Source organism: Hemiscyllium ocellatum, chromosome 9 (genome assembly GCF_020745735.1).
Source record: "Hemiscyllium ocellatum isolate sHemOce1 chromosome 9, sHemOce1.pat.X.cur, whole genome shotgun sequence".
Taxonomy (NCBI): domain Eukaryota; kingdom Metazoa; phylum Chordata; class Chondrichthyes; order Orectolobiformes; family Hemiscylliidae; genus Hemiscyllium; species Hemiscyllium ocellatum.
In genome coordinates this window covers 75,662,533-75,681,212 of record NC_083409.1, presented here as the reverse complement: position 1 = coordinate 75,681,212, position 18,680 = coordinate 75,662,533, and the positions used below count along the sequence as shown (strand labels likewise).

Below are 18,680 nucleotides of genomic sequence, written 5' to 3'. Positions count from 1 at the left end.
CTAACCAGTCTAACATGAGGGACCTTGTCAAACGCCTTACTGAAGTCCATATATGTCACGTATTCTGTTCTGCCCTCATCAATTGTCTTCGTTACTTCTTCAGGGAACTCAATCATGTTTGTGAGGCATGATTTCCCACACACAAAGTCATGCTGACTATCCCTAATCAGTCCTTGCCTTTCCAAATGCATGTAACTCCTGTCCCTCAGGATTCCCTTCAACAACTTGCCCACTACCAATGTCAGGCTCACAGGTCTATAGTTCCCTGGCTTTTGCTTACCACCTTTTTAAATAGTGGCACCATGTTAGCCAACCTCCAGTCTTCTGGCACCTCACCTGTGACTATCGATGATACAAATATCTCAGCAAGGCACCCAGCAATACCTTCCCTAGCTTCCCATAGAGTTCTAGGCTACACCTGATCAGGTCTCGGGGATTTAGCTACCTTTATGCATTTTACGACATCCAGCTCCTACACCGCTGCAAAATGGAAATTTTTCAAAATATCACCATCTATTTCCCTATATTCTGTATCTTCCATGTCATTTTCCAAGGTAAACACTGATGCAAAATACTCGTTTAGTATCTCCCCTATCTCTTGCAGTTCCACACATAGGCTTGCTTGCTGATCTTTGAGGGGCCCTATGCTCTCCCTAGTTTAACCTTTTGTTCCTTAATATATTTATGAAATCTCTTTGGATTCTCCTTAACCTTACTTGCCAAAGCTATCTCATTCCACTTTTAGCCCTCCTGATTTCCCTCTTAAGTATACTCCTACTGCCTTTATATTTCTGAGTCCACATCTGAAGTACTGTGTATAGTTTTGTACTCCTTATTTGAAAAAGATTGCAGATACATTAGAAACAGTTCAGAGAAGTTTTGCTTGGCAGATGATTGGGATGAGGTGATTGGTACATTACATGGAAAGTTTGTACAGGCTGGGCCTAAAGCTATTGGAATTTAGAAGCATGAGAGGTGATATTATTAAGGAAGATAAGATCCTGAGGGGACTTAACAGGGTGGTTGCTGCAACAATGTTTCCCCTTGTGGGAAAAACTCAGAGACACAGTTTAAAAATCAAGGATCTCACATTTACGGCAGAGATAAGGAGGGCTTTTCCTCTGAGAGGGTGTGGCCCTTTGGAATTCTTATCTTCAGAGAGTGGTAGTGGCAGATATTGAATATTTTTAAGCAGCTCAATGGTTCTCGGGAGATATGCTAGAATATGGCCACAATCAGATCAGCCATGAAAGTACTAAATGACAGATTATGCCAGAAGTTCCAAAAGGCCTACCCTTGCTGTTAACTTGTTTGTTTGCATATGGTCCAAACTAATACATTGTGGCCTGAGGTATTGCTCAGGATGGACTGTCTGTCCTCTTCCACCATTAGAATACACAGCATCCTCCATGTCATTTTTCAGCTAGTTCTTCAGTTGTTCACAATAGACAATAGCCCTCAAATTTGCACTTTAAGTCATTATAAATGCACAAATATGACCAATGATAGATTAGAGAACACTGGACAAAGCTACTTTTACTTGTTAGCTGACAAGTTTCTTATCTTCTAAAATCTTGGGAAAAAGTCTTGTTCTGAGGAAGTTGCACTACTGGTTTTCTGCTGTAATAGCTATATAAATCCAAATTGCCTTCCTCAGAGGGGATATTATTTCATAATTTCATTACTTGCTTCAACTAGAAAATCCTGCAAAGTAAATCTTACTGGGAGTCGATAACCATGGTTCTTTCTTTCTGAAATGCCCTGCTATATTATACTTTGCTGACAGCATCTGGTCAGTGTGAGGCAGCTATTAATAAGACAAATCGGTTACTCAGGAGCATCTGGATAACATAGGATTACAAGTCAGAATGAAATATACTGATAATGTACAGACAATTGGTGGCATATTTCTGGAGTAAGTTTAGGTCACTCTACTTTTGAAAAGCATATATGTACAGTAGAATTCCACAATGTAAGGACACTAGCTCATGAGGAAAAACTCTGTGGAGCAGAAGGGTGACGGGAGATCAGTCTTAGATCAACCAAATCGAAACAAACAAGCAGCCATAAGTTGTGTAATTTTTAATTTTGTACACCCCAGTCCAACACCAGCATCTCCAAATCAAGCAGCCATAAAGCTGGCTTCCCCAAATGCAGGATGTTGTCAACTGTGCACACTCATGTTAAGAGACTTATATCTTGGTGGAGCAGACTTAAATACTAAGCTTTTTTATTTTTGCATTTTTGAAAGCTGGGGGGACGGAAATGAGAAAGTACTGCTTTAAAATCCAATGCTTCTGTTCTGAAAGCAATAAATTTGATACCAATCGTATTGAACCAATAGTATTACAACTATTTGAAAATGCAATAAGATGTGCAGGTAGGTGAATTGGCGGTGCTAAATTGCCTATGGTGTTCAGGGATGTATAGGTTAGGTGCATGAGTTAGCGGTAAATGCAGGGGAATGGGTATGGGTGGGACATTCTTCGGAGGGTTGGTGTGGACTTGTAGGGCTGAAGGGCCTGTTTCCACACAGTAGGGATTCTAATTCTAATTAAAAAAAATTGAAGTTCAGATTCTGAACTGAGGGTGGAGCTGAGGGTGTGTATGGAGGCAGTTCCTTATTGGCATCAAGAAGCTGATCACTAACTTTCACCAGTCGCCAGATTAATGACAGAAAATATTTGCTTGCCAACCACTAAGGGATTAGTTCCTAAATGGCTGAGTAGCTTGGAGCTGGAAACAAGTTATAGACAGAGAGAGAGAGAGGGAGAGAGAGAGATGAAGAGAAGTGTGAAGAACTTTTCCCACCCTAAAATCAGTCAGTTTGTAATTCCTGGGAAAGATATATGAACAGCAAGGAGTCTGTTTGCCAAAGAAGGATCATCTCAAAATCAAAATAGAAATTGCTGGTGAAACTCAACAGGTCTGATAGGATCTATGAGAAGAAAGCACAGTTAACATTTCAAGTCCAGTGGCTCTTCATTAGTTACTCAGGAACATCTGTAGAATATCGATGAAATATACAGACATTGTACAGATGATCGGTGGTGTAGTTCTAGAGTAAGCACTTCAGTTCAGGTCATTGTATTCTTAAAAAGCATAGGCCTGCAGTCAAAAAGGCTTAGAGAACATGAATTCCACAATTTCTGTTGAAAAGTGACCTGCCTCAAAAAATTAACGCTGCTTTCTTCCAACAGATGCTGCCCAATCAGTTCAGTTTTTTCCAGCAATTTCGCTTTTTGTTTCAAATCTCCACCATCTGCAGTTCTTTGTTGCATTTTAAGGATCGCCTCAATGTTGGAACCAAGAAATAAAGACAATTGAACTGGCTTTCCAGTTTTTCTACCTCCACCAATAAACTATTTCCATATATGAGTGTGTGTGTGCGTGTGCAAATGCGTAAGAAAGAAAGAGAAAGTGGAAAAAGGTGGGTTGATTCGCAAGAGTCAATACAGATTCCTCAAGATGAAATCTCAGTCAACTAAATTGCTGGAGTTTACTAAGGAGGTAACAGAAAGAATAGATTAAGGTAAAGAAGTTGACATGGACCTCTAGAACACTTATGATACAGTGCCAGACAACAGACTTGTGAAACAAATTTTAACACTTGGAATGAAAAGGATAGTAACATGGATACAAATTTGTCTTGAGTGACAGGAAACAGAGACTAATGGTCAATGGATAGATATTAATGATATAGATCTTGGTGTGCAGAAGACAATCTTAGTGTGTAGATGATACAAAACTTGGAAGCATTGTAAACTATGAGACGGGCATTGTATAAAACAAAAAGTACAGACAAGTTGATGGAACAGACAGAAATGTGGCAGCTGAAGTTCAATGTCGAGAAGTATGAGTTGATGCATATTGGCAAGAAAAACAGACAATACAAAGTAAAGGGTGCTATGCTAAAGATTGCAAAAACAGAGGGGCCTGGATGTGCATCTGTATGCATGCATAGATCATTGAATGCAACAGGACAGATGGAGAGGTCAGTTAATAAAGCATGCAGTATCCTGGGCTTTATTAATAGAGTACAAGTGCAAGGAGGTCATGGTGAACTTGTTTAAATGCTTCTTAGACTTCACCTCGAGTATTATGCACAGTTCTGAGTGCCACACTGTAGGAAAGATGTGAATGCTTCACAACGAAAGATCCAAGTATGAGCAACCAGTTAGATAGTAAATTGGAGAGGCTAAGTTTGGAATTCTTGACAGACGAAAGCTAAGAGGAAATTTGATAGAAATTTTCAACATCTTGAGGGGACTGAATAGAGTAGATAGGGAGAAATTGTTCCTGTTCATAAACAAATTGAGAATGAGAGGGCACAGATTTAAAATGATTTGCAAAAGAAGCAAAATTAATGTGGGAATAAAAATCTTTCAACTACTGTGATTTGGGTCTAGAATGCACACCTGGAAGTGTGTTGGAAGTAGGTTCACTTGATTCATTTGAGACATTCTTTTCTGTTCAAACAATCATCCAAAATACAACGCCATGGAGAAAAGGCAGGTAAATGGCACTATCTCATGATGGTCATTTGGAGATTTGGCACAGATTAGATGGGTCGAATGGCCCCTTCTGTTCAAGAACATTACTGTGATTTAGTTTCTTGTTTCCCTTCCCGATATGTGGAAATATTGCCGGCTATGTTAAGCACAACCATCTTCCTCAAATACGACCATGAATCTACCAACGCAAAAAAAAAGGACTTGACCATTTCTTTCTCAGCATCAATAAATTACTTTCCAATAAACAAAGTTGCTCTTTAGAGTATTACATGAACTGAAGCAGAATAACAATAAAAATTAGCCCTTTTGAAATTGGAGATTAGTTCCATCATGAATCTAAGTCATTAGCAAAATTTATACAGAGTGAATGATAACTAAATCTACAATCTCCTTTTTGTTGCTTTGCACAACCTGACGATATTAAAAAAGTCACCTTATTTAATCACTGGTATGCTATGATACACACTTTTGGTGTCAATTATGGATGCACTTTCCAGTAAACTGCTACGTATCAGATATGCTACCATACATGTTGCTTCCGTGAAATCAAACTGCTTTGATCGCTTGGCTTCAATTATAAATCCCAGATAGGGATGATGGAATAGAGGAAATGAGAACACCTCACAGAAATAAAGGGTTGGATTTAATGGTGGGAAGAGCTCGTTTTTTTTCCCGGTGCTGGCAGTGAACAATGCTATTTAGTTCAGCAGGCTGAGTGGGGCAGACCCTGGATCCCTAGCAGCTGCTGGTGAGATGTCAATGAGATTCAATAATGAGCTGTGAGACACCCATCATCCCCAAGCCCACCACAGTTTACGAATGGCTGAAAAGTTAAATGTGTACTGCATTGTTTTCATGATGTCTCGGTGGCCATTTAGCAAAAGATTTTCCAGCAACTTCCTGGATGGGGGAGTGGGGGAGGTTCCACTCCTGTCAATATCCGATCAAGGGACCTCACACTGTGGTCTGGTGCAAGGTTTGGTTTTTGGTGTAACTCCCTCACCATTTAAATCAACTTCTGTTCTTGACTTCGACTCTCTGTCCCTTCTGCTCCAATGATTCTCAATCTAAGATTCCCTTCCTAACTTCACTCACCTTTCCATCTGGAGTCCCTCAGCAATTCTGGAGATATTTTCTAACCTACCTGTTCAGAGATATTATTACATACCTCTGCAGCAGTTGGATTTGACCTCGGGCCTATTCTCTGGTGGGTGCCAATGCTCCTGTTAGCAGCAAGACTTCTGACTATGGTACTAGCGACAGAAGGAAGGCCCAACAGTGGCCACATAAGTGCCTGCAAGTTACTTGATTCCTTCAGCCCCCTTCAGCCATCCCCCTGGAAATGATGTGGATTCCCACTGGTTCTCGGATTAGTGGGTGAGAGCGCCTTTGGCCTAACAGAATTTCAACCACTTGAATATAATCAGACAATTAAAGGGAAAGGCACGTCTAAACTTAAAGCTCATGAATAACCCCCAGTTGAATCATTTAGGGCTATTATAACTTCAATTGAAACACAATGTGAAGCTTACTTAATTTTTATCAACTCTTAATGTCAGAACATATTTTAGCACCATTTTGGAATGTTCGCTGTACTTTGTCCAGAGATGACATGATTTATTTGTGCTACATATGGACAGTGGGTTGGCACTTGATCTGATCACACAACATATCTTCAATCATTAGCTGAAAGAAATCGCATCAAATAGTTCCTCTAGCTTTGTGCTGAATCCCCTTCGAGTATTCCCTTTCCATGTGGAGAGCTGAACTTTCAACAGTACTATTTGTTGGAGTTCTAATACCCATTCAAATTGTGGAAACCTTTTCCAACTTGTACAAAAATTGCCTCTTAGTTTTATTAAGTCAGACTTGATAATGACTTTTTTTGGATCAATGTTGAACATTTTGACCTGCTCCGATTACACATACACTCTCTGTAATATCCTCAGGAGTTGATTGATAGCTTTATTACTTCAGTAATATTTTATGAAGATTGAGGCGCTGCATGTCAGCTCTCAGATGATTAGCCCAGACTTTGGTTTTAAGACCAGAAAAATATTAATACCATACATTAACAGTTTGGACATTGGATTGGAATGATAAATAAATCCTACACATTGAAATTTATTCACTAAAATATATAAATTGTTACTATCTGTATTGTGATTATATTTGATTTTAATCAGTGACTGACTGTGAACGTGAGTACTGAAAACAGCACCTAGTTACATCCAGCCAGTTGCAAATAGGTAGCCATTGCACAGTTACTTTTTGTTGTTTTCCATTGGTCTCCATTTTTTTTAAACACTGGTGTGTTTATCAACCACTTGACTGTACTTATCAATAGTGTCTCCTTTTTAGTGGAACCATATAGTTTTAAGGACAAACAAGATTATGCAGCTATTCTAAGTTGACACTACCGCCAATTTTGTTTTCAAGTATTTTTCCCCACTTGTATTAGCTCCTGACTGCACACTGGTGCAGAGTTCCACAACACCAGAAATTCTAATGTGTCTTACTGAAATATTTATCGTTTGTGTCCATTTTGCATGAATATGAATGGGTATGACTAATTCTGCTCTTACCTCACATTTTACAGACATACATATTCGTTGAATTATCATTGAGTAAAATTAACTCTTGCTGAGACAAATTATTGTCAAGGCTAACTGTAGTTTCTCAAATGCTTCCCCAACTAAATAACTTAACTCCGAACAAGGAATAATCCCAAAAACCTCCTGATCCAAATAGTTCAGTAAAATGCAGGGTAGCATATTTATTCACAATATCTACATTGTTTTATAACATTGGAGACAATGCTGGGATTAGCAGACAAACTTGATATTCATTTGCTAAAACAATGTGTGTTCAAGACTATCTTGATTTAGATACCGTATCCAGTAAAAAAAACAAAATACTTTAGTCTAATACTGGAAGACATGGTTAGTTTGAAAGGTCAGGTGAAGAGTAGGGATATAACATTTTTTGCTAAACAAAGTTATCAAAAAAATCAAATATTCTAAACTTTAATATATTACATGCTCACATTTTTGAGACAAAGCTCAGTATGTCAACACTGTGAAACACTGATTTTCTGATTTAACTTTTAAAAAGACAAGAAAAATGGTTAAATATTTCCAAGAACAGAGCACAAAAGCATTTCAAATTTATCAAGCGATGTGCAATATATAATGCATTCTTAATTAAGGAATGGTATAAATCTTCAAATCTGCAGTATTTTACCTTGGGCAGTGTAGACGAGCTCACTGTAAATAGCTGGTGGAATCACAGGTGAAGGCAAGCCTCTTAAGTAATGCTTCAGTGCATCTGCAATGATGTGGATGTCATATTGTTCGATATCAGCAGCTGCTGTATCTGCAACATAAGGAAAAGGGTTAGAAATCCGCGTGACTTTATTAGCATATTTCATTTCTTACTGCATATATATATTGTTGACCACATAGTTTTGACTGCTGTTATAATTTTGATTGCCTGAGTTGGGGTAAAATTATATTAGTTTTCTCATCCTCCAAGTTAAAATGTAATCATGATTTATTACATCAGAACTGTCAGGTACATGAATCTGCCAGTTCCACTTCTTGTCAACTTTTCTTCTTGTCAGGTCATCTCTTTGAAAGAACAATTTACACAAGATGTTATTATTCATTCATAAAGGGAGAGATTTTGGTTCCCTCACTAGAACTAAATCCACAAAAATGGTTCCGAAATGCAATCACACGAACACTTTTTGTCAGAGAAATGGATTCACTTCCAATAGTTACTTGATTTGTTTCTGCTGTTCTTGATCAGGTCTCTATTTGGAGCACAAGTGGTTAAAAGCAAAAAAAAAAGTTCCCTTGAGGCAAGAATGAAAATCTGTATTCTATCATTTCATCTTGAGCAGAATACTAGCTTTAAGATAATTGGCACGAATAGCAGTCATAGTCACATCATTAAAAATCCACAAGGTATCTATCAAAGGGTTGATAGGGATAAATGAATTGGAAGACAAAAGGGAAGGAGGGCAAAACGACAGATTCTTTGAGATGAAAAAGTCAAACAAAAAAAATCGGAAAGCATGGAAAGCAACATGTCACATATTAACCATGCCCAGTGGCAGGCTAAAAAGGAACAAAGTTACAAGGTTCTAAGAGCACATTCCAGAGAAGAGCATTTGATGTAAGGTGCTAGTAAAACAAGTTTTTGAATGTCATAAGTGTGCAATAGCACATTATCAAAACTTTTTAGTCTTGTACTCAAATCCTCCTAACAATAAAGACCACCATTCCATTAGCCTTCCTAATAGCTTGCTGCACGTAAATGCAAGCATTCAGTGTCATATCGATAAGAACACCTACTTCCCTTTATAAAACTACTTCTTACCATCCTACCTCTTATCATTTAAGAAATCCACTGCATATCTTGGTTCTCCTATCAAAACAGATGGATGACCTCATATTTTTATATCCTTTGTCATGTTCTAGCCCATTCATTAAGCCTGTTCACCTTTACATCCTTCAATCGTATGCCTCATGTCTTCCTCACAACTTAGATTCCCATTTAACTTTGTATCGTCTGCAAATGTGGAAATATTAAATTTGGTCCCCACATCCAAATAATTGATATATATTATGTACAATGGGGGGAACATACTGATTCTTGTAGTACCTCTGCTAGACACAACCTGCCAACCCAAGAATCACATTCTGTCCTATTCTGTTTCTGCCTTTGTCAATCCTTAATTCATGTCAGCACATGACATGTGCTTTAACTTTGCTAACCGCTTCGTCTGGGGTACTTAATCAAAAGCCTTCTGAAAATTCAAGAACAATGACAATTTCAAAAAACTTCAACAACTTTGTCAAACTTGATTTCTCATTCACAAATCCATGACGACTGTGCCCAATCAAAATATTATTATCCAAATGTTTCCATATATCACATCCTTTATACTAATGAAGTCTTGCATTGTTCCTACTATTGATGTACGGTTTACAGATCCACAGCTTCCTGTTCTTTCTCTCTCTCACATTCATACTGTGGTGACAGTTGCTCGCTCCCAATCTACAAATCACTCCTGATTCTAGAGAATGTTTGAAGGTGATCACCATGTTCAAGTACAAGAGCTTCAACATCTTCAAGATTGCTTGTGTAAGAATATGGACGTTTTTTTAAAGTTCGGGAGTGTGGTGCTGGAAAAGCACAGCAGGGCAGACAGCATCCGAGGAACAGAAGAATCGACATTTCGTGTATTAGTCCTGAAGGGCTTTTGCCCGAAACGTCGATTGGCCTGCTCCTCAGATGCTGCCTGACCGGCTGTGCTTTTCCAGCACCACCTTGACTCTGATCTCCAGCATCTGCAGTCCTCACTTTCTCCTTTTTTTAAGTTATCAGCTTTGATATTGAAATAATTGTTGAGCGTTTATATACAGCTCTGTGTGTAGATTAGTTTGCTTCTTGCACTATTCATTATAAACTAAATTAAGCAGATTCAAAGTTTGTGAGAAGATTTGTAGCTCGGGTGCTTGTTGTTGAGGTTCTGTTCGCCGAGCTGGGAATTTGTGTTGCAGACGTTTCGTCCCCTGTCAAGGTCACATCCTCAGTGCTTGGGAGCCTCCTGTGAAGTGTTTCTGTGATGTTTCCTCTGGTATTTGTAGTGATTTGAATCTGCCGCTTCCGGTTGTCAGTTCCAGCTGTCCGCTGCAGTGGTCGGTATATTGGGTCCAGGTCGATGTGCTTATTGATTGAATCTGTGGATAAGTGCCATGCCTCTAGGAATTCCCTGGCTATTTTCTGTTTGGCTTGTCCAGTCGAATTCATGTCGAACCACAATAAATTAAGCAGACCCATATAACATTATCTATAAGATAATGCAAATTGAAACGAGACTGTATCTCTTTCACTTATATTCAACCATCTGATAAAACTCTTAAAACTTCAATTTATTCAGCAAAGTAGAGATGAATTATTAATTCTCAATAATTTTCTTCGATATAGGTATTGAATGGAATGTAATCTGACCTACACAAAAACACAATAAATAACATATGTCACATGGTGGAAAAAGCAGAATACTCCCTGCTGACTGCATGGAGGTCAGGATCCCATGACCAAGTCACCCTTTATTTACATGTGCACTGTACACTGGCTGCGGATAGTCCCTGTGATAAGGAGACACTAAATCCTCTTTTTTTTAAATTTTATTAAAAATACACAGTTACAAAACAGTTAACATTAACAGCTGTGTACAGAGAAATAGCAATTTTACAAGGGAGAGGAGTGGCAAAGCCAGGACCGTTCAGTCCTCTGTTTTTTTTTCTTTTTTATTCTACCCCTGACACTCCTGTTTGTGTGTTTCTTTTTTCTTATTTTTTTTTCCCCAGCACCTATGTTGTGTGTGTGCAGGTGTGAGACACAGTGAGAGACACAAGGTGTATGAATCTTTATTCAATTTCCTCCACCAGGAAGAAAGGAAACACCCCGATTGGCCAGTGACAAGCAGTGCCCTACACAAAAGGCAATGCTGTGTGATCAAACAGTGAAAGGGAGGGCAGGGATTAAATCAAAATAGAGTTGGAGGGGGAAATAATGCACTCCACTCCCTGCTGCGCCCACCTCTCCCTGAACAACTGCAGAGTGTTGGTGGAGACTGCGTGCTCTTTCTCCAAGGACACCCGGGTTCTAATGTAACCGCTGAAGAGGGGCAGGCAGTCGGCCCTAACGACCCCCTCCACCTGTCAGCCCAGGCTCCCTGATTGGCCCAGGCTAACTATTCCAATCAAGAATCTCATAGTCAATAAGATCCGTCTGGTTCCAATCAGTGTATCAACATTGCCTCTAATTTCTCCAGCCGCTGTGTGGAGCTGTGAAGTCAGGACATGGCTCAAGAAACTGAAAGTGAATTCATCAACCTGCATCAGCAGTCTGGTTGGCATGTGTGTACCTTGGAGTAGAATGTGGCTCCTTGTATTACTATGACAATTTTATTTAAACTTAACATCAAGCCTAGGCTCCTTTTTCTCCTTGCTACCTTACAATTACTGCTCCACTCAAACACCCTCTGCCTGTGTAGCAAAGGGTTGACTATAACTTGCCTGGAATAGTAGTTACTGAGTATGTGCGGAAGGAGTTACATTTTGCTGAGGCTAGAACAAGATGAACCGGGACCTTAGTATGTCAAGTCTCTATCAGGTCTCCCTTATACTTTCCAGTGAACTGCTTGGTTTTTAATAGAACATGTTAATATTCATGTACCGAGTGTTGATCTCACTAAACAATTCAACTATAATAATATTGCTTTCCCCAAATGAATATGATTACTGGTGAAAATCTGTCAAGAACGTAAAAGTGAGCCTCAAAGGAATCATTTAATTGAAAAAAATTAAGATTTGCTAAGGTACCCAGATAATGTAAGTCTTTCTTTCAAAGCTTTTTTTTAAGGTTGGCTATAGCCTTGTGAATTAGAACTTGATACCAATTCCAACTGGAGGGTAATTGTGTCTTTTATCTTGATGTCCAATGCATTTTGAGAGCATTGTTAGTATTCCAAAGTGGACACTGGAAACACTCAGTGCATTATGAAACACAGAAAAGAACAAAACTCATTTAGATTGATAACCTGGCACAATGACCTGTCATTCATGTTTAGTTAATCCAGGTTGCCATTGAAACACTGACATGAATTTTACATACACCTTGATTCTCCAACATCACAATAACAAGTTCTGAGTTGAACTTGCTGGCAACTGGGTTGTCCTTCCCACCTGCAGAATGCTCCCTAACTGCCCGTAGGCCTCCTATCTCATTCAGGAAAATGAGTGAGCTACTGTTACTGCTGACAGCCTAATCTGAAGGCCAGTGGCTCTGAAACGTCAGCAGGGTGCCCAGGCGAGGTGGGAGCTGCAGAAAGACATGGCAGACTTCAGAAGCTGGGCCAGGTAGATTGCTTTGAAATACTCATAAATAAAATCTCAGGGTTGAATGTTGGAAGGAAAGCCCCTCCAGGGAAATCGATGAGGATACGAGACTGCCTTTTCTTCTCATGGCAGTCTCTTTGGACCATTCAGCCTAGAGCTTACTTGCAACCCGGCAGCCACTTCCATTTAACCAAGTGCACCTTATTAAACTTTAATTAGACTTTGTATCATGGTAATTCATTGGCCACCTACTTGAAATGGGCACAGCTTCTCCACATCCAGTTCTGCCACTGGGAAAATGCCTTGATGCCAATGGAACCACATTGGTGAGCTGACTTAATGTGGCTGACTTGAATTTGTCTGGCATGCCCACCTCCTGGAGGCTGGGAAAATCCTGTCACTGAGTGTTGACTAAACCCTTGTAGCAGGTGCACCTATCTTTGGAAGGCTCTGTCCCTGACACTATCCTCTAATCATTCTTCATCTTGTTTGGATGGAAAGTAACCAGCCCTTATGTTTCTTTTAGCATTCCACTAGTGTCCTAAAAAAGGTACTGCAGAAAAATAACGGCATCAATGAGGAATGTCAGGGCCGCACTCTCACTGTCCAATTTTTAAAGTTTGCCCTAGACATCTGAAGGCAAAACATTATTTCGGTCATATCCCTCTGAAACTTGAGCTGGATTCAGACTGTGTTGTGGTCATTATAAAATTACTTAGAGCAGGTTGACCTTGTGTAAATAAATTTCATCCTTGTGAGACATACACTGCAATATACAGAATTACCAATAAGTCAAAATCAACAATAGAGCCATTTTGTTCCCAATCTGTTCCCAAAAATACAATCTAAATCCAAACCTGCAGCAGAGATCTACATAACTGATACCTAGTGCACTCCAATAATGTATTAGTACTGCGAAGGCAGCAATATTATTTTTGAATCAAATTGAGAAAGGAACAGTCAATCCTGGTCATGCAAGATTGGAACATCTTCCTCAATATCCCTTAATATCTTATTCCATCACTCATGGATTAATTGTTGCTTTTTTTGCCCCCTCCATCCTACGATTACTTTTTATTCATATCACGTCTATACTGCTATCCATGGTTTATTTTCTCATTTCCAATCCAACACTCTTGTGGTATCCCATGATAAAAACAAATCCAAAGGTTAACTGGTGAGTCTTGGCACACAGAGCATGAAAGAGTAACTGAATGAAATTTGCTTAAATTGATTTTTCATGGACGACACAGAGCTCCAGCTTTGTGCCAGTATAAAAGTAATAATGTCAAATTGGCTTTCCGCTTACAATACAGACTGCCCATCCTCCATTATCCATTTTGCATCATCTTGCAAAATCAAAATGATATCAATTCATAGAGTTCCTTTTTCTGATGACTGATTATGCAGATTTATTTGTATTCAGAGTGTACAACGGACTTGAAGAACATACTCAGAATACTGAAAAAGTATGTTTTTCTGTTCCTCCTTTGTAATTACGATGCTAAACTACACTGAACAGTAATGAATACACCTTTCCAATGAGAACACTTTTGTTTCAGTGTGTGATGGTAACACAGAGCATATGAATATACTATACCAGCTACCTGCTTAACTATGAACTCTAGAACTACCCCTGCTGGAGATTCTTTTTGAAATTATGAATGGAATATTACGTCCTTATAATGCTTGCAGATATCCAGTGGCATTGCTTACAGCTGTACTGGGATCTAGAACACAACTGAGTTGCTTACCGGCAAACCTGTCTTATTTGATTACTGCTCACCTATTCACTGTTGGAATTCAGATGTTTTACACTTCAAGTGAATTGCTGGTAATTCTGGTAAATCCCAGTTTCAAAGGGTCAGAACAGCCAAGAAGGTAACAGTACCAGCCATCCAGCCAACTGAGCGAATCGACCCCCGTTGGATCACAGTCAAGTTTGACCATCTTTTTACCTGGCAGAACTGATCAGAACTGGGGTAAGGCTCACAATTATGAGCAAAATAAATAGGTGGAGGAATAGGCCATCTAGTTCCTTGAGCCTGCTCTGACACTCATTAAAAATGATCTGATCTTGCCCTCAACTCCATGTTCCTGCCTCTTTCTTATATATCTAGACATTCCAGTAATTCAATAATCTGTCTATGTAGATCTTGACTATATTCAATGACTCAGTCTCTACAGCTCTTGAGCATAAAGAATTCAGAACCCTTTCAGAGAGGAAATGCCTAATCTCTGTCTTAGTTCGATGACCCCTTGTGCTGAAGTTATGTCTCCCTCGCCTAGTTCTAGACTCCCCATGATGGAGAACATCGCCAAAGCATCTAGCATGACAAGCCCCCTCAGAATCTTCTATATTATGCTTCAATAAGATCATCTTTCATGCTTCTAAACTCCGCTGTCATAGGCCCAACTTTATAGGCAAAAACCTTTCCTCACTTTACAACCATCTTAGCAATTATCCTCCTCTGAACTGCCTCCAATACAAACAAACCCTCCTTACATACAGAGACCATATTAACACAGAGCTTTTCTATAAAGGCATTCAGAATAGAATTGCCATTAAGGGATGTTCAGGGAAAACAAAGCAGCAAAATAAAGAACTATTTGTGCGCCCTCGATAATTTCACTCTGTATCCCAACAAGAAGGAATACAAGAAGTTAGAATTAAGGTTAGGACCCGGTGCCTGCTTTCCAATCTAACACACATCCCTAAGATTCTGTACCATGGCACTTTTATACCTAAGATGGCACTGTAAGTGGTGATTTGTAATTTGTTTCACTGTACTCACATGAGTAAATTTCAATTAACCTATTTCAAGTTAAACACATGACAAGGGGGCTGGAGCGAAGTTGTGTTGCTGTGAGTGAGTGAGTGAGTGAGTAAGAAGTAGGGACATCTCTAACTTAAGGGGCAGACCACTCTGGTAACTGAGCGCAGCAGTTTCACTTAAAGAGGGGATTCTGTGATAGCAAGCAACATAATACTGAATTTACTGATTACGTTATGCAAGTAATGGATATGTAGAAGTGACTTCAAAGTTATAATCTCATTTGAGTCAGAAAACAATGAAAAACCATTTGACATGTGCACATGGGTTTTGATGTATGGGTATCTGTTAATGGCTTTCTTACCTTGTTATTATTTCTAAATAAAGGTTAACTCTACTGCGAATCCTCTTGCAAGGATGCCTGCCTTGAAGAAGTTTCCCTCCTCTCTCTACAAGAATCTCAGGGCGTCCTTCTCCCACTGCAACTCCCAGGTCATTTCCTCTGCCCTGAAGCTCTTCAACTATGTCGTGAAACAAACTCGCTACCATAGCCACATTTGCTTCCACAGTGCCTGCCTCCATATCCAACTCATCCCACACGGACACCGAACCACCTTTAAACCAGCAGAGTTCATACCCGAACAGGACAAACAGTCCTCATTTTCTCTTCCTCCACATCACCCTAGTTCCAAACTTCCAGCTCAGCACTGTCCCCATGACTTGTCCAGACTTGTCCTACTTGCCTATCTCCTTTTCCACCTATCCACTCCACCCTCTCCTCCCTGACCTATCACCTTCATCCCCTCCCTCCCTCACTCACCCATTGTACTCTATGCTACTTTCTCCCCACCCCCACCCTCCTCTAGCTTATCTCTCCACGCTTCAGGTTCTCTGCCTTTATTCCTGATGAAGGGCTTTTGCCCGAAACGTCAATTTCGCTGCTCCTCGAATGCTGCCTGAACTGCTGTGCTCTTCCAGCACCACTAATCCAGAATTATTTCTAAATATCCATCTTACACTATCACATGCGAAAGTTATACTTCTCTAACATGAAACACATTATTTTTCCAGCAAAATCTGATTGAACACATTCTTGAAACCTTGGTCAACAGGGGCAAAAGCAAGGCAGACATTTTATTTAAATACACTCAATAGCAATCAATCATGCTCAAAATGTTCACCGTGCATCCAAATACAAGAGGTAAAACAATGCCTCAAGACATTACCTCTGTATGACTTATTCTTGATTTGGTTTAGGATTTTCTATTTTTTCTACAAACATATCTGAAAAATCAATAAAACACCTAAAATGTCCAGGATGAAAATCTGAACTGTACATTGTTTTGAAAGGACAGGGGACACATTGGCATAAATAGGTCTTAAGTAAATGTAATTGCACAATGCCAATCCAGTTCTTGGTGTCATACAAACCTGCGCTAAATTTATGACCAATTAACATCCAGGAAGGAGCATGATACTTGGAATAGTAATAGAACACATGTTAAATTGGAGCAATGAGTGCTTTTCTGAGACCCTGTGCAGGGCTGAGTAAAGGAAATGGTTACTTTGTATCAAGCCATGCCTTGCTTATGATGTGGAGGTGCAGGTGTTGGACTGGGGTGTACAAAGTTAAAAATCACACAACACCAGGTTATAGTCCAACAAGTTTATTTGGAGGGAGTAGCTTTCAAAGCACTGTTTTTTCATCAGGTAGTTGTCCTAGTTTGGGTTACTGAAAATAGATATAGAGCGCGGCAATTCCCCAGTCCTCTGAAAGTGGGTTTTAGAAAGTGTTGGCAAATCCAGTTGGGACAGCTCCCCAATGCTACCCCAATTTTAAGTAGCTTGCAAAGCAAAAAGCTACCATAAGAGTAGACTGCTGATACCATAGATATTAGCAGACAGGGCAATGAAACCAATTAAATCCCAATTTATATTCATTTACCCCAGCTCAACAACTTTGCCAAAAACAATCCCACCATGTCAGGAATCTATCAGCATGCTGAATGGACCCGCACACACCCTCCCCTCCCCCCACTAAGGTTTGGACTGACACGAATGACTGAATTAACTGGCAGCATTTGGGAGCCACAGTGCTTGAGAAAGGCTGTTAGCACTCTTCTGGAGGAGGCCACCCTCCACCCTGAGGTCCCTCGCAGCACTTTGTCACCTTTTTGGCATTGAAGAGAGGTTTTGAAGTGGTCTCCAGGGCTTACCTTTTTCCAAGCACTGTTGTGGGACCTCCTACTTCCCTGGTTTACTCACTGTACTTAATTCATTTTGATTCCAGTTTGTCCACAGCTTCTTGGTGCTAAGCTCAGTCAAACAGCACCTTGTTATCCATGACAATCACTCTCACCTTGCCTTTGGAATTCAGTTCACGGCCATAATTAGGTTGGGGTTGATGGCTCTGGTATAATCCAAATTGAACTCCAGTGAACAGGTTCTTGCCAAGAAGATGCTGCTTGACAGCACTTTTGGTGATCCCTCTAATCACCTTACATACATTCAAAAGTATACTGATGGTGTAGTAACTGGCTAGGTTGGGCTTGTCCTGCTTTTATGTACAGGACATATCTGGGCAATATTCCACATTATCAGGAAGATACTAATGTTGTATCTGGATTGAAACAGCTAGGCTAAGGGCAAGGCAAACTTGGAAGCATATGTCTTCAGGATTATTGTGAAAACCTTGTCAGGTCCCATAGCTTTGTAGTATCCAGTGCTTCTTGGTGCTTTTTGATGCCATGTGGAGTGAAATAAGTTGTCCCAAGTCTGGCATCTTCGATGCTGGCATTTTCTCCAGGAAAAGGTGAGGACTGCAGATGCTGGAGATCAGAGCTGAAAATGCTTTGCTGGAAAAGCGCAGCAGGTCAGGCAGCATCCAAAGAGCAGGAGAATCGACGTTTCGGGCATGAGCCCTTCTTCAGGCATTCCTGAAGAAGGGTTCATGCCCGAAACGTCGATTCTCCTGCTCTTTGGATGCTGCCTGACCTGCTGCGCTTTTCTCCAGGAAGCAGAGAAAGATCAACTGCTTAGCACTTCTGGCTGAAGATTGATGCAAATGCTTCAGTCTTATCTTTTGCACTGATATGCTGGGCTCCCCCATCATGGAGAATGGGGTTATTTTGTTGTGCTTACTCTTCCATTGGAGTTGTTTAATTGTCCACATCACTATTCATGACTGGGTGTGGTGGGACTGCAGAGCTTAGATCTGATCTATTCTTTGTGGAATCACTTAGCACTGTCTCTCACTTGCTGCTTAGGCTGTTTGTTACGCAATTTGTCTGGTTTCGTAGCTTCACCTCATCTGAGGTACGTCTGATGCTCCTCCTGTCATGCCCTCTTGCATTCCCATAATCATCTCACTTGATGGTAATGGTAGAGTAGTGCATTATGCCAAAAAACAGATTATGCTGAAATATAATTCTGCCACTGTTGATGGCTCACAGTGCCTCACAGATGCCCAGTCTTGA

General features: G+C 40.1%; 1 protein-coding gene across 1 annotated transcript in view; it reads right to left on the bottom strand.

The window, feature by feature from the left end:
* The window catches only part of pik3r3b (phosphoinositide-3-kinase, regulatory subunit 3b (gamma)), a 558,098-nt gene that overhangs the window by 239,822 nt on the left and 299,596 nt on the right, over positions 1 to 18,680 (bottom strand). Inside the window, exon 5 of the mRNA XM_060830478.1 lies at positions 7,758 to 7,889. Coding sequence (XP_060686461.1) covers positions 7,758 to 7,889 — 132 coding nt within the window. The remainder of the gene's footprint in view (positions 1 to 7,757; positions 7,890 to 18,680) is intronic.